The sequence below is a fragment of the Elgaria multicarinata genome, chromosome 2 (assembly GCF_023053635.1).
Source record: "Elgaria multicarinata webbii isolate HBS135686 ecotype San Diego chromosome 2, rElgMul1.1.pri, whole genome shotgun sequence".
NCBI classification, from domain to species: domain Eukaryota; kingdom Metazoa; phylum Chordata; class Lepidosauria; order Squamata; family Anguidae; genus Elgaria; species Elgaria multicarinata.
This window is the reverse complement of record NC_086172.1, coordinates 92,696,075-92,711,216: the sequence shown is the minus strand read 5'-3', so window position 1 is coordinate 92,711,216 and position 15,142 is coordinate 92,696,075. Positions and strand designations below refer to the sequence as shown.

Below are 15,142 nucleotides of genomic sequence, written 5' to 3'. Positions count from 1 at the left end.
AGAACTACTTTAACCATCAACAACACAAAGTGTTGGACTGAAAGGTCCACAAGTGGAGTTCTGTTCATGGAATGCTCCCACCTAGAGAATGGGGATTTTTGTCAATCCCCATACAGCCTCTTCTGCCTCCCAAAATCTGCTCTGGAGGGCTGGGAGGTGGAAGGAAAGGGAAAGTGGGGAGGGAGAATTGGGGAATCCTTCCATTCATAGAAGGGCTGCACTAGGCCCACCTCACCATTGTGTACTAGTAGAGATAAGCATTAGGTCAACTTAGGGCATCAACAATAATCTTAATTTTTTTCTACTATAAAGTAATTTTTTTTAATAATATATTCCTTTGAAATCACAAGACAAATTAGATTTTAGTCTTATAATGATTGCTCTAGTGGATGTCTTTATAAGCTTAATAAAATTCTATTTTAGCATATAGATTTTTATGCTAGAAAAAAGGTATTTTTATATTGCTACATATAAGAACAATAAAATTATTTTTACCTTAGTACATTGTATTTAGATATTTCTATAAGGTGGTCTTAATTAGGGGGTTAAACTGCATATTTAATATGCTTGCTATGGTATATGAAATTTTTCAAAAAATGAAATAAAGTTTTCTTCGGGTTTTTTATGAGGACTTCTGATCAACAAGTTCTGTTGAAGTGGAGAAAGCATATAGAGGAATAACTCTGTCATAAATGAATTAAACAGAAGTAATTAGAAGCTAGATCAGGATTTACTGGTAGATTTCTAGGTGATTCGCAGAAAATTAGCACGGATTTCTGACTTGCCAGTGGTAAACATTTGGAACAACAAGATGATTTGCCCCCCCCCCCCTTTGCCACCCCTAGTCAAAATAGACGAATGGAATGAGGAAAGCTTGGGGTAACCAGGATTTTTATATATATATACAGACGTACTTAAATTCAGCTCAATTCAGGCACTCAAGTGCTCAGGAGCTGGTCAGACATACCATGTTCCCATTGTGGGAACAGAATGCAAGACTAGATAGACCCTTGGTCTGATCCAGCATGGCTGTTACTCTTAATTCAAAGCACTCTGAAAAACAGTGTAGTGTAGTGGTCGGATTATTTAACTTCGACTGGGGAAACGGGGGTTCAAATTTCCCCCTCTCCTTCAGCCATGATATTTATTTCGTAGCCTTTGGAAAACTGGTAACACTCAGCCTAATGTACCACACAGGGTTGTTGAAAGAAAAATGGGGAAGCCTTGTAGATTCTGCCCTGAACTCTTTGAAGGAAGAATGGGATACCAATGTGATAAATAAAAATACAATTCCTAGTTTATTTGCTTGTTTGTCTTTCATGGAGAATAATAACACCATCAGTGGCTGCCCACTAATCATGAAGACTATATGGTACCTCCAGGTTCAGAGGCAGTATGCTTCTTAATACCAGTTACTGCAGAATTGAGCAAGAAGATGCTATTGTCCTCCTGTCCTGATTGTGGGTTTCCTAGAGGTATCTGGTTCACCACTGTAGGAAATGGGATGGTGATCTAGATAGGCTTTTGATCTGATCCAGAAAGGTTTTTCTTATGTTTTGAAGAATATTGCATTGGTCAGCATGAATATAGTCCAAAAGACTTGCAAGAGTCTTTTGGACCAGATAGTACTATTAGGACCTACATTATTATTCCAAATACTACTGACAGCTAGACTGGAGAAAAAGAAACCCTTAGTTTAAAATAAAACAAGTTTTCATTTCACCTGTTTGCTGCTGCTACTGGGTGAATTTAGAAAGAGTGAGTGAGCATCCCCTAGTGGATTATAAGTGTAACACATCTTGAAGAAGTTTTGAAGTGTGGATCATTATCAAGCTTTGTAACCTATCAAAAAGAATCTGATTGAAACTCCTGCCATTTTGATGCCAACTTGGGTAGTTATAGATCATTCAACAGTTGGCCTTTGCACAGAGTTCAGGCTATGGTTTCTATTTCAGTCTCTGTTTAGTACACATTTTTTAAAAATATTGCAAGCACATGGCTTGTTCAGCTGACTATAAAACATTCTGCTGCAACATACCACTGACCAGCTACTTCTACATATAACAGTATTGGGCACTTGCATGTGCTATATCAGAGGACAAGAGAAAGCAAAGTCAAAAGATGTGTGTGTCTTCTTTAAGGCTGTCACTGTGATAAAGGAGAATAATGGTGACTGTTTACTAATACCTACCATAAACTACATACACCCACACCCTCTCTCACACACATACATACTGAAGCATTGCACAATAAAACTAGGAGAGGAATTGCTACCATTTACTGTAGCAGTAGGTAACCTTGGGGCCCTCCAGTTGGTTTGGCCTACATCAGCTCTAGCCAGCAGAGCCAAAGGTGAGGAATCATGGGAGTTGTGCACCAAAACATCTGGAGGGCCATGAGTTTCCCACCCCTCATCTAAAGGCTGCCATATATGAGCAGGAGCTACGTCCAGCTTGCAATGCCTTCCCAGATCCAAGACATTTGCATCTGACTGGGCTGGAATAAAAACTCAAGAGGGTACCCTCAGCTCACAGCAGCCTTGCTGATTAATATACAGAGTGTCTAAAGCTACAGTCCCATGCATTTGGCAAATACACACTCAAAAGCTCATGCATAAGTTTCCTACATTTCTGGAGAAGTTGCTATACTTATTGAGAGGCTCTCTCCTCCCTACCTCCTTTGTTCTTAAACCTCTGACCCTCCCAGACACAGCTCTCCAGCCCCCACCATGTCGGGAGGCAACAGTCCTGTATTCTCAGTCAGCTGTCCATCGTGAACTGTCTTTCTAAACAGCCTATTTATAAAGGTGTTTCGAAAGCTGAAATGGAAGGGGGCAGGGCAGAGAGCTAAATGCGGGTGACGGTGCTGGATGGTAGATCCTTGTTTAGAGAACAGCCCCCAAGGGGTTCCCGGAAAATCTTTATCTGCCCTTTGGATCGTGCTGAAAAGAAACGCGTGTCACGCTTTCTCTGGAGACCCCCATTCTTGGCCGCTGTGAAGAAGCGCCCTCTTCTACCCGCCCTCATCGGGAAATGCGGCCCATTCGGTGTAAGCGTGATCAACGAGGGAGGTCAGGTCAGGTCAGGTCTCCGCAGCCTTCTTCGCAAGGTACTTGATCCAAAGGCGCTCGTTCTGTTCTTAGAACCATCGCCCTTCTAAGAAAGCTTCTTTCACTCCCCTCCCGGCTGGATCAGGACATGCCTCAACCTTGCTTAGAATAGCAGCCTAACAGAGGTAAATTCCACTGAATTTAATGAGGCAAGCGAATATAGCATTGCAGCCATGGTAAGTATATTTAGAATTGGGGTTTACAACTCCCCCCGCCCCGCCCGCCCCCACAGTAGCCAGAGCAGGGCTAGGAAACCTTCACATTCTGTTGGACTACAACATTCTTCATCCCTGCCCATTGGCCATGTTGACTGGGGGGGATGGGAGTTGGAGTCCAACAACCTCTGCTCCCATCGCTGAGCTCGGAATGGGGGGAGAGGAATCCTGCTTTGGGAAATTACTGTTTACATGCCCACCCCCCATGAGAGTCCGCTTTACTCCAATTTGGCTTTCAGACCGAGAGAGATGTGAATTCAGAATGCTTGATTCCTGACCTGAGAGAAAGTTCCCCCCATCCCCTGGCAAAGGAGCACCACACGATCCCGGGCTGCTTTTTGGCACTTGTTACTACTTCCTCCGCCCCACCCTCCTTGGCTGTGCATTTTACATTTGGGAATCTTTCCTGTGTTGTGCATTAGGTGGTTGGCTGAATATTAACACGCGCGCGCTCCTCCTCCCCCCACTCCATTTGGACCGAGAAACAGAACGAGCCCGCACGAGGGCTCAAACCCGATTTCATGTTTAATGCGTATCACCGCCTTCGAGGCTCGAACGCTGCCTCACATAAATCTGTCAAAACGAGATACTTGGGACGAACGTGTTTAGTAACTACAATAGGACTGAAGTTCTGACTTTTAGTACTACTCGATCGGCTTCAAGCCTGCGTTAACGCGCTTGGACGTGGGGCGGCCCTCCGCCTCCAAATCACCATCATCATCATCATCATCATCCAACAAGAGCAGACTAAGCCAGCCTTCCCCAACCCGGTGACCTCCAGATGTCTTGGACTACAACTCCCAGCCAGCATGGGGAAGGCTGGAGTAAGCCATGGAAGCAGTGACAGAGGCGCTCTCTATTCCGGTAGTGAAAGAAAGAGAGAAGTAAAAAAATGGACGTCGTGAGAACGGGGAGACCACTTCGTACAAATATATCAGAAATTATCTGAACAGATATTAGTAGTATTATAAATATTATATTTTATTATTAGTATTATTATCGTTTAACACACACACGGCTTTCAAAACCGCTATTCGTCCAGAAGGAGGGTAGAGTAAACGATCTCCCATAAGGTAAAGCCATTAACCGGAGAAGTTTAGAACCACAACGCTTTCATCTCTTTAAACAGCGGCTCTGCCTAATCCAGAATGGGCGGGAGGAACGGCTTATTTGATCCAGTCCCGCCTCAAATTATTCACAACACAAATCAAGAGGTAAAACTAATGATGATGATGATGATGATAATAATAATAGTAATAAGAAGGCACAATCCAGCCAAAAGGGGCAAACGCTAAGAAGTCCCATTGATTTGACGTTTAAGCACTTGTTTTGATTTCTCCACTGAATTAAAAGAGTTCGACTGCGGCGGGATCCTGTTTATTCAAGAGGGAGAGAGGGAGAGGGAGACAAGACACCTGTCCCTTAAATCGTTACTTCCGTTCAGTTCTCCTTTCTTGCGGGTTTTTCGTACGGGTATAAACCAGGATTTAAAAATAGATCGGAATCGGGCAGTTTGAGATGAAAAAGGATTACTACGAGCTAAGTATATAAGGCGGATACATATTTTAAAAAAATGTATCCTTAGGATCAGATATGACAAACTAGATAAGCCACTGTCTTCCAAAAACTCCTTTTAATTTTAAAAAAATGTACAAAAAGGTGAAACCGAACAAAATAATTCCACAAATGAGATTGCTTCGATGGGAAAGTCAACCACAAGCTCCTTCCAAGCGGGGCAGGGGGATGCTACTTACATATTTAGAGAAGGGTAACATATTTCCTGGAAAAGGGCTTCACAAAAAGCTCAATTTAACCACAAATGGTTTTAACGACGTCGAAAAATCTAATTACGACCTCTCTCGTTTAAAACGAGTAAATCCGTTTTCACCTTCTTTCACTATATACTTGTAAATTATACAATGAAATTTCTTGAAAGGGAAACTAGCTGATGCCTTGTGGCGACAGGACATAACCTCGGTCGCAGAGAGAGAGAGAGAGAGAGAGAGAGAGAGAGAGAGAGAGAGAGAGAGAGAGAGAGGGAGGAAGACCCCGATTAGACTTGCAAACTTCTGTTATTACAGATCTGCGTTTATTCCTTTCTCAAATCATTCAAGCAGCCCGACAAGCCCCTAACAGCGGCACTTCGAAAACGAATAAAAACAAGTCTGAGATCGCTTCCAAACTACCCTCTGAGCATGCAAAGGTGCGATCCGGAGCGCTCACGCGGAGCAGAAGATAAGCCCACTCAAGAGGGGGCCCCTCCCGCTCCCAAGTGACGCCGATTGTCCTGCTGCCGTTTGACATTTGGGCGAACTCGCTTCCAACTTTTGCCGGACGGGGTCTTCAGCTGCCCTCCAATCAGGCGGGCGCGTTCCTCTTCTCCCTCCCCTCCCACCGCCCGCGAGACCCCCAGCGACTGGCTCTGCGAGGCCAAGGGGGATAGGCCGGCAGGTGGAGAAGAGGTGGCCGCGGAGGAATGCCCACCCTCCCGCCCGGGATAAATAGAGCCTCGAGGCGCGCTCTCGGGATGGCATCGCGTTCTCTACAGCAGGCTGAGCTGGGCAAGGGGGAAAGGGGGACACAGAAGCAGCCCAAGTGAATGAAGCCCCCTGCCGCCTTGGGCAAGAGCGTCTCTCTCCGCCGCTGCTTCGCGCTCGTCTCTCCCTCTCGGTGGAAAGAAGCTCGTTGGCGTTTTGCTTTGCTGGAGGGAGAGCCGGCGGCTCCGCAAGGCTGTAAGCGAGCACCCCTGCCCGGCTGCCGTTAAAGCCAGGCGCCGATCGCGGCAGTGGGAAGAGAAGGCGACCCCCGCGCTCTCGATCCATTCCTTCCCGGCTTACTGCTCCCCCCATGGACGTGCTGGGCCACATGGAGATCGCCGACGGCTCGCTCTGCTCCTTCTCGGCAGCCGACGACTTCTACGACGACCCCTGCTTCAACACGTCGGACATGCACTTCTTCGAGGACCTGGACCCGCGGCTGGTGCACGTGGGCGGCCTGCTGAAGGCCGACGAGCACGGCCACCACCACCACGGCCACAGCCACGAGGACGAGCACATCCGGGCGCCCAGCGGGCACCACCAGGCCGGCCGCTGCCTGCTCTGGGCCTGCAAGGCCTGCAAGCGGAAGACCACCAACGCGGACCGCCGCAAGGCGGCCACCATGCGCGAGCGGCGGCGGCTCAGCAAGGTCAACGAGGCCTTCGAGACGCTCAAGCGCTGCACCTCCACCAACCCCAACCAGCGCCTGCCCAAAGTGGAGATCCTGCGCAACGCCATCCGCTACATCGAGAGCCTCCAGGCGCTGCTGCGCGACCAAGAGGACGCCTACTACCCGGTGCTGGAGCACTACAGCGGCGACTCGGACGCCTCCAGCCCTCGCTCCAATTGCTCCGACGGCATGGTGAGTCTGAGGCCCGGTCCGAAGGCAGCAGAGCGGGCGGCTTGTGTCGGGCCTAACCAACCCAGTATGCTTGGAACCTTCCCCAAGAATGCTGCGGTCGGTCGGCCGCCTTGTTTCTGACCTGGCTCCTGTTGCCTTTAGCAGCTGCATGAGTAGCAGACAAGCGACAGGGCCAGTTTCCCCTTCCGCCTGACGTGTCTGATGTGAATGCCTGCCAGTCATGTATCAGCTAAAGGCTAGGCCTGGAAGAAGATGGCAGCTTTAAAACTTGGGATGGGATTTCCCTCTGTGCCTAGATTTATGGAAGGAAAGTGGGAAGCCTCCTCTGCCTTGTGCCTTTAGCTCAACCGAGGCAGGATCTACACTACTGCTTTATAATAGTTTATAACGGTGTTGACAACTATTGGGGCCCATGACACATTCCATATACCGTTTTCAAACTGCTTTCAAAGTGTTATATCCTGCTTGGTGTAGATCTGGCCTGAGCCCCAGAATCTCTTTCCAATGTACGCTGAGGTGTGTGAAGTCGCTCTTTGAGTCATCACGCCCCTCCCACCCTTTGAAATGGAGATTTCCAGATCAGAGGGCCTCACTTTGTAGCAGGTGTCATCCCTGGCACTGCTCTCTCTTCCCCCCCCCCCCCCAGTAATTTAAGGCTGCAACCATGTCTGCATGTCATTTAAAACATCGAGGGCTTTTATTTATGAGTAAATATACATAGGATTGCGCGGTGAGTGCTGTTTTTAGCACCAGCAGCAAAGGGAAGGCTTGTTTTCTATGCTCAGATTCTTCGGAGAGATGACCGTTGTCTTTTTATCCTTGTGGCAAGGAGAGCAGAGAATGCTTCTTTTTATTGCCTCAGCTCTGTCTCTGCGGAAGTTTTATTCTGACCCAAGGAGAGAGAGAGAGACAAGCCATCTCTTGAAGTGTAGTCATTGGGAGGTCTCTTTGGCGCTCTGGGAAAGAGGGAGTCTCTTCTGCCCAATATAGATTTCTTTTCTGTCCCCTGGGGATGTGGGGGGACAGTGAAAAAGGAATCTCCCACTCTTTCCTCAATTGGTATAGGATACAAAAAACAAACAAAACCCAAGCATCTTTCTCTCTTCCTGTTAGTAGGGTAGATGGGCAGAAGAATGAAAGCCATTTCCCCCTCCAGCTAAAATTGAACTAGTTTAGCAGCACACTTTCTTAGTAATAAGCCCTATTAAACCCAGTGGGATTTAATTCTGAGTAAACCACCATAGAATCAGAACACCTAAACTCACACTTATTTCTTCAGGCAATTTAGCTCACACATCAGTACACCGTGGAAAGAATAAAATAATTAAAAACAAAAAATAAAATGCAGGAACAGCAGCATCTATGCACTGTCCAAACCCTATACTGAAGAACCAGAAGTATTCAGCTCTCTACTCTCAAGGTAAAGTGCTGGGAGAAGAAATGATAGCTCTTTGGCTCAGTTCAGGCATAGTCCTCCTATGATTTCCTGATACTTGGAAAAGAGATAATTATTTTCCTATGAAATCTAATCACTGGGAAAGAAAGTGCATTTATCTCTGTAAGTTGAACTGGACTTTTGAGTCTTTGCCTGTTCAAATCCTTATAACCCTGTCCTGCACAGCAGTAAATCTGATTTACAATGAAGTAAAGATGGATTTTTAAGACAATGGATGGTAGTTAATATTATACCCTGATATTATTCACTCGCTCCCTGCAGAAATGGGACATTCCAAAGTAGATTCTTCTATATCAGTGCATACTCAGAAGAGACAACCTTCTTTACAGGGCGCTCATTAAAATATGTTGGTACAAAACCAGTGTAGAAGTTCAAGCTATGTCTACTCAGAAGTAAGCCCCACTGAGTTCAGTGGCACTTAATCCAAGGTAACATGTGTACTCTGTAGGATTGTCGCCTTTGGTAAGTAAGTCCTATGGAACTTCATAGGGCTTATTTCCAAGTATACACATAAAAAAATCCACTCTGCATAACCGCAAACGGTGAGGACTGTATCTTAGATTGGATTGCACTTGCGGTGGTGAAGCATCATGTCAAACAGGGCACATGTTCACTGAGGAAGAAAGAACCAAACGTGGGTGGTGCGCACATGCATGAGATACAGAGATTGGCGACAGCATGCATTAAGGACAGAGGCTGGAACAGAGACATGGACAGAATGGGAGATTTCTTCCCAGTTTACTGCTAGGACTGGGAACAGAGGAGGATTGTGTGAACTGGGATTCAGTGCCCCCAAATTGGCTCTGGGTCTTTAGCTTTATTGGATTCCATACTTTGACTAATGCTTGGAGTACAATCATATCAAGCTTCTTTTTTAACACAAGTGTGCTGAGGTGACTAGAGTGTTAGTATGGGTGTTACTCAGTCATTCAGTTCATTGAGTAGACTTGAACACTGGGGCGAGCCAGTGTAGTGTTTAGAATGTTGGACTGGGAGATCCAAGTTCTAGTCCCCACTTGGCTATGAAGCTCACTGGGTGACTTTAGGCCAGTCAACCTAACAAATCTCACAAGTTTCTTGGGAGGATAAAACTGAGTGGAGAATCATAGAAGCCCCAGTGGGTTCCTTGGAGGAAAAAAGGTGGGCCATAATTGTCATAAATAAATAATATAAAGCCTTACACGGCTTGGGACCACAATACCTGATGGAACGCCTCTCCCGACGTGAATATACCCGGTCACTATGTTCAACATCTAAGGTCCTCCTCTGGGTGCCTACTCTGAGAGAGGCTCGGAGTGTGGCAATGAGGGACAGGGTCTTTTCGGTGGTGGCCCCCAGTCTATGGAATGATCTCCCTGACGAGGCTCGCCTGGCACCAACGCTGCTATCTTTCCGGCGCCAGGTTAAGACTTTCCTCTTTGCCCAGGCATATGGCGGTACATCTTAATCACCCACATGTTTAGTTTTTTAACGGTTTTTAATGCTTTATGTGTGTATGTTCTGTGTTTTAGAATTTTAAATTTTGTATACTCGTTTTAATCTTAATTTTAGAATTTCTGTAAACCGCCCAGAGAGCCCTGGCTATGGGAGCGGTATATAAGTGCAATAAAATAAATAAATAAATAAATAAATAATATAACCTACCTCAAAAGGATGCTCTAAGGCCACATGAGATGGGAATTGAATATATATTCAAATGATAAACAACAATGGCTTAAATCCAATGTCACGTTGTGACATAGTGAAAATTTGCTAGTGTGATGGGACTTCCTTCCCCTCCATGCTGCCTGCAAGCCTGTTCGGTTTTTTCCCCAAGCCTTCTGGAGCAGGTTTTGAGGGTCTTTGTGTGGACTACAGAGGGGAGGTGGAATCGCCCCCTCCCAGTTCTGCTGATAGAAGCAGTTCTGTCAGTGGAATGTCAGCATTGACATAGGAATTTGTACATTTGTTGAGTTTTCTGTCAAATACAGTAAAGAGTAAATACATGTAAATTTCAAATAGGCTTCAACCGAATGAGAAAATATTTAAGGGCCATTGTGGAAAAGTAGGAGACATTGTGCTGTTGTTTGATGGGTCGCATATCAACAAAGACATTAAAGGATCATTGCACCTTTAAAGTGACTCAGTCCCCTTGATAATTAAAAGCCAAAGGGTTATACTTGTGTTTCCTTTAGCAAACACATAAAGTGCAAATGACAGGTGTGCACACTTAATTACCCCTGTACACACGTGCACACCTGGTTGTCCTTATCATGTTTCTGATCTAATGTCTTGAATTGTTGGGTTTTGTTTCCAGCTGGATTATAGCGGGCCCCCTTGCAGTTCCAGGAGAAGGAATAGTTATGACAACAGCTACTATACAGAAACACTAACTGGTAAGTATCTGTCTTGAAAGAAAGGATAGATTATTCTATCCTGTGTTATTCGAGATTAACACAGCATACACACACTTACATGTGTTGTGTCTTGTTATCTATATGTGGGCCTTTTGAACTTAATATACATATTAGGTTCATAATATATTCCTCCTCCTCCTCCTCCTTCATAATGTATTCTTCTTCTTCTTATTATTATTATTATTATTAACAACAACAACAACAACAACAACAACAATAATATAGTTTGATGCATGCATTTCCCTGTAAGTATCCACTCTGTTTTTACTGCTAAACTGTTATCAAAATTAGTAATTGGCCCAACTCATCAACTTGGCTTTAAAATTATAAAATTATTTGGCCTCATTTTGCTTTCCAAGGCTGCTGTGCAGCCGTTATTCATATCTTACTTGGCATTAATTTCCACTGAATTGCCTGTCATATGAGACCAGTTGATAAAGCCTGCAGTCCAATAGGCACTAGGAATAAGTTCCATTGATCTCATGGATTGCACTGTTAAAAGTGTGTGTGTGAGGAATCCTATGAAAAAAACTTCTTGTTGGGATCGCTTCTTCAATTCATTGATCTCATTGTCTTTAGATTCAAAGCAAGGGAAGAGTTCCGTTGTTTCCAGCCTAGACTGCTTATCAAGCATTGTGGAGAGGATTTCGACAGACAGCACGGCTTGTTCCACCCTGCCCACAGTCGAAAGTGGAACCGAGGGGAGTCCCTGCTCTCTCCATGAAGGGACAAGCCTGAGTGACACTGGAGCTCAACTCTCCTCCCCGACTAGCTGTACTCAGCTCCCTCAGGACACTACCAGCACCAGCAACCCCATTTACCAAGTACTATAAGGCCACAGCAGACACAAATTGCAACATTGAGAAAGCTCCAAGCTAGCCAGCAAATAATACTTAACTCTGTGTTCTGAAGACCGAAAAAGACAATACTTTGGGGTTATTGTTGCTTTTTTAAAACCAGTTTTCAAATGTATCTAATAATTCCTTTCAAATATATATATTTATATATATTTTCCAAGCTTGTATTACTTCAAAATTCACTTATTTATTGGTTATAAACAAAAGCTATTTAATTTGTATATAGAGGAAATTTAGAATCGTGTATCATGAGATGGCCAATGTTTAATCTTTGCTTTCAATGGGGCGGGGGGACCTTACTCTGGAATGTCTTCTCAGATCCTGTAAGAAATAAACTCTTTCGGCAGTTCTGCACGCAGGCTGTTTAGCTCCCATTGATTTCAGCTGAAGTGTTCAGGGGTGTTCAGGGTTGCAGTATTTCTTAGCAATTCCCCTCACACACAGACATCCACATATATGCAGAAAAGGTTGTGGACCATTTTTAAAACAAATACTTATTTTGTATACTTGTAAATAAGAGTTTGCTTTGCAAAAAAAGAAAAAGGAAAAAAGATTCCATCAGAACAACAACAAAAAATTTACGTATTTAATGTTGCTTGGTTTGTCGTGTCAAACTTTAACTTTATATATTTATACAATGTGGACGCTGAGAATGTTTTCAACAGTATTCTAAATAAAGATATTTATAAACATCTTGGGAGTTATTTGCCTTTGGGTAGGGATTTCATTGCTGCTTTCAGTACAATGTTGGGAAATATTATTTTTTTGTCATGAACTGCATTTCCTACACAGCCAAAGCACAGGTGGAAGAAAAATCGGTGCATATTTCAATGTTTTTATTACAGCCAGTCAGTGGGAATAACAGTCCTGTTGTGGGTTTGAGTTGGAAAATTGGCTTGCCCTTTCTGCTATGTGATTGGCTGTGGTAAACACTTTCAAAATATTTGCAACTGTCACATGCTTTGCCTCCACTCACACTATGTAGACAGGCTTCCACTTCCCCAAATTGTGCACCCCACCACATTTTGGTTTCTAATTGCAAAGAGCAGTGCACCAGAATAGTTGTTGATATATATATAATGGATTCATCCCATTTTTAACTAGCATACCAGTTTAGTTTAATTGCAACCTAATAATACTTTGTAAAAAGTTACAAGCATACATTTCCCTTTATAAACATAAAGAGATATGTTTTGCTTCAAAGAACAGAAAAAGTAAGGCTGTGTCTGTGATAGCATAAAGTCACAGAAGCTCTAAATTGGTTGGCCGACCAATCTGCATTTTGCAGAGTATTATGGATTCCTTACATGTTGGAAGTGCAGGAGGGCATTTCATGAACTCCTAGTAAAGTGTGATTTTGACACATATCTGTACTATTCCAGAGTGGTGTTTAGCACTGGGTTTCCCAGAATGTACCTGTTTAAATAGGTACATTCTGATTAAAGCAAAAACAAGTATCTTCAAATATTCAAAATTTGCTGAAATTTCCAGTTTTTCCACTCTTATTTTAAATGTGAATGTTAAAATTCAAATTGCCATTTTGAATGAGGAATGTTAAGTAACACAAACCTAATTGGTATTTCTTGATTCATAGAATAGTAGAGTTGGAAGGGGCCTATAAGGCTATTGAGTCCAACCCCTGCTCAATGCAGGAATCTACCTTAAAGCATCCCTGACAGATGGCTGTCCAGCTGCCTCTTGAATGTCTCTAGTGTGGGAGAGCCCACTACCTCTCTAGGCAATTGGTTCCATTGTCGTATTGCTCTAACAGGAAGTTTTTCCTGATGTCCAGCTGGAATTTGGCTTCCTGTAATTTGAGCCCATTATTGTGTGTCCTGCACTCTGGGATGATTGAGAAGAGATCCTGGCCCTCCTCTGTGTGACAACCTTTCAAGTATTTGAAGAGTGCTATCATGTCTCCCCTCAATCTTCTCTTCTCCAGACTAAACATGCCCAGTTCTTTCAGTCTCTCTTCATAGGGCTTTGTTTCCAGACCCCTGATCATCCTCGTTGCCCTCCTCTGAACCCCCTCCAGCTTGTCTGCATCCTTCTTGAAGTGTGGTGCCCAGAACTGGACACAATACTCAAGATGAGGCCTAACCAGTGCCGATTAGAGGGGAACCAGTACCTTTCGCGATTTGGAAGCTATATTTCTATTAATGCATCCCAAAATAGCATTTTCTTTTTTGGCAGCCACATCACACCGTTGGCTCATGTTCAGCTTGTGATCTACAACAATTCAAAGATCCTTCTGCTTGTAGTATTGCTGAGCCAAGTATCCCCCATCTTGTAACTGTGCATTTGTTTTCTTTTTCCTAGGTGTAGAACTTGGCATTTATCCCTATTAAATGTCATTCTGCTGTTTTCAACCCAGCACTCCAGCCTATCAAGATCACTTTGAAGTTTGCTTCTGTCTTCCAGGGTATTAGCTATCCCACCCAATTTTGTGTCATCTGCGAATTCAATAAGCATTCCTTGCACCTCTTCATCTAAGTCATTAATAAAAATGTTGAAGAACTCTGGGCCCAGGACTGAGCCCTATGGTACCCCACTTGTTATTTCTCCCCCCCCCCAATTTGAGAAGGTATTCTTTTGTGTGAAATCTCATAAGCTATCAAAATATTGTCAACTTGTCAGTTGCTGTCAAATAGATAATACTGCAGTCAAATATCATATAGGTGTGAATTACAGATATCAAAATATCTGGTGACTTTGCAGGAAATATTTGCATGTTTGAGAATATATTGGAAGTTGAAGTTGTGAGAATACTCTTGTTCCCAGTATTGGGGTCTGTCCACATCAACTAAAGCAAATCTGTTACTGATTTCAATTGTGGATTGCATCTATAATCGAAGACAGTCTGGCTTATTCTGTCCCAATTCAAACTTAACTGGAAACGTTGACAGTAACAGTATGAGGATTATACTGTAGCTGTGATGATAAATGTTCTTGCTCTGGCAGATTGCATATGGACCTATATGTGCAAATAAAAATATGTTTATGATCAGAACCTCATTGACGTCCAGTTCATATACATTCACAAACTCACTGAATTTCAAATTCTGGGATTAGAACTGAAACATCAAGATCTGTATGGAAATCTATTTTAATAGTTCACGCTGCACCTGCTCATTGTATAAACCTAAAAGAAAGATACTATAAAATTGTGCATTGTTGATACCTAACTGCACAGTGAGTGGCAACGCTTGATCTCAATTATCAATATTGGTTGGAAATATAATAAGACAGATTGAGACTTTATGCATCTGAAGTGGCAACGTGGTATAGGAAACAAAAAAAAATGGGATGATGTAATAACGACTAGTGGGAAAATTATAGGCTATCATTTCCAGTTAAACCCATTATATATTTTTGGGTTATCTACAATCCACTCAATACATATGGATTTAGTAAGGCACTTGATAACCGCTGCAAAATATATTAATTGCCTCTACATGGCAGTCTTAATAGTCAACAATATTCTATTTTATTACTTTTCAGACAAATATTGTCTGCCAAAGTGTCTCACAACAATACAAAAGTTGAAGCCCCTGTCCTTGGGCTTATCATCTAGGGATGCAATCCTATGCATGTTTAGACAGAAAAAGTCCTCCAATGCTTTCTGGGGAATGCTGGGAATTGTACAGTCTCTCTCTCTCTCTCTCTCTCTCTCTCTCTCTCTGCATATTTGACTGCATAAGATTGCACCT

General features: G+C 43.6%; 1 protein-coding gene across 1 annotated transcript; it reads left to right on the top strand.

Annotated features, from left to right (window-relative positions):
• The first annotated feature begins 6,171 nt into the window (after positions 1 to 6,171).
• Positions 6,172 to 11,786, top strand: MYOD1 (myogenic differentiation 1). Its single transcript, XM_063117196.1, has 3 exons — positions 6,172 to 6,723; positions 10,476 to 10,554; positions 11,155 to 11,786. The coding sequence occupies exons 1-3, from the start codon at positions 6,172 to 6,174 to the stop codon at positions 11,406 to 11,408; spliced, it is 885 nt and encodes a 294-aa protein (XP_062973266.1). The 3' UTR covers positions 11,409 to 11,786.
• Positions 11,787 to 15,142: the final 3,356 nt, after the last annotated feature.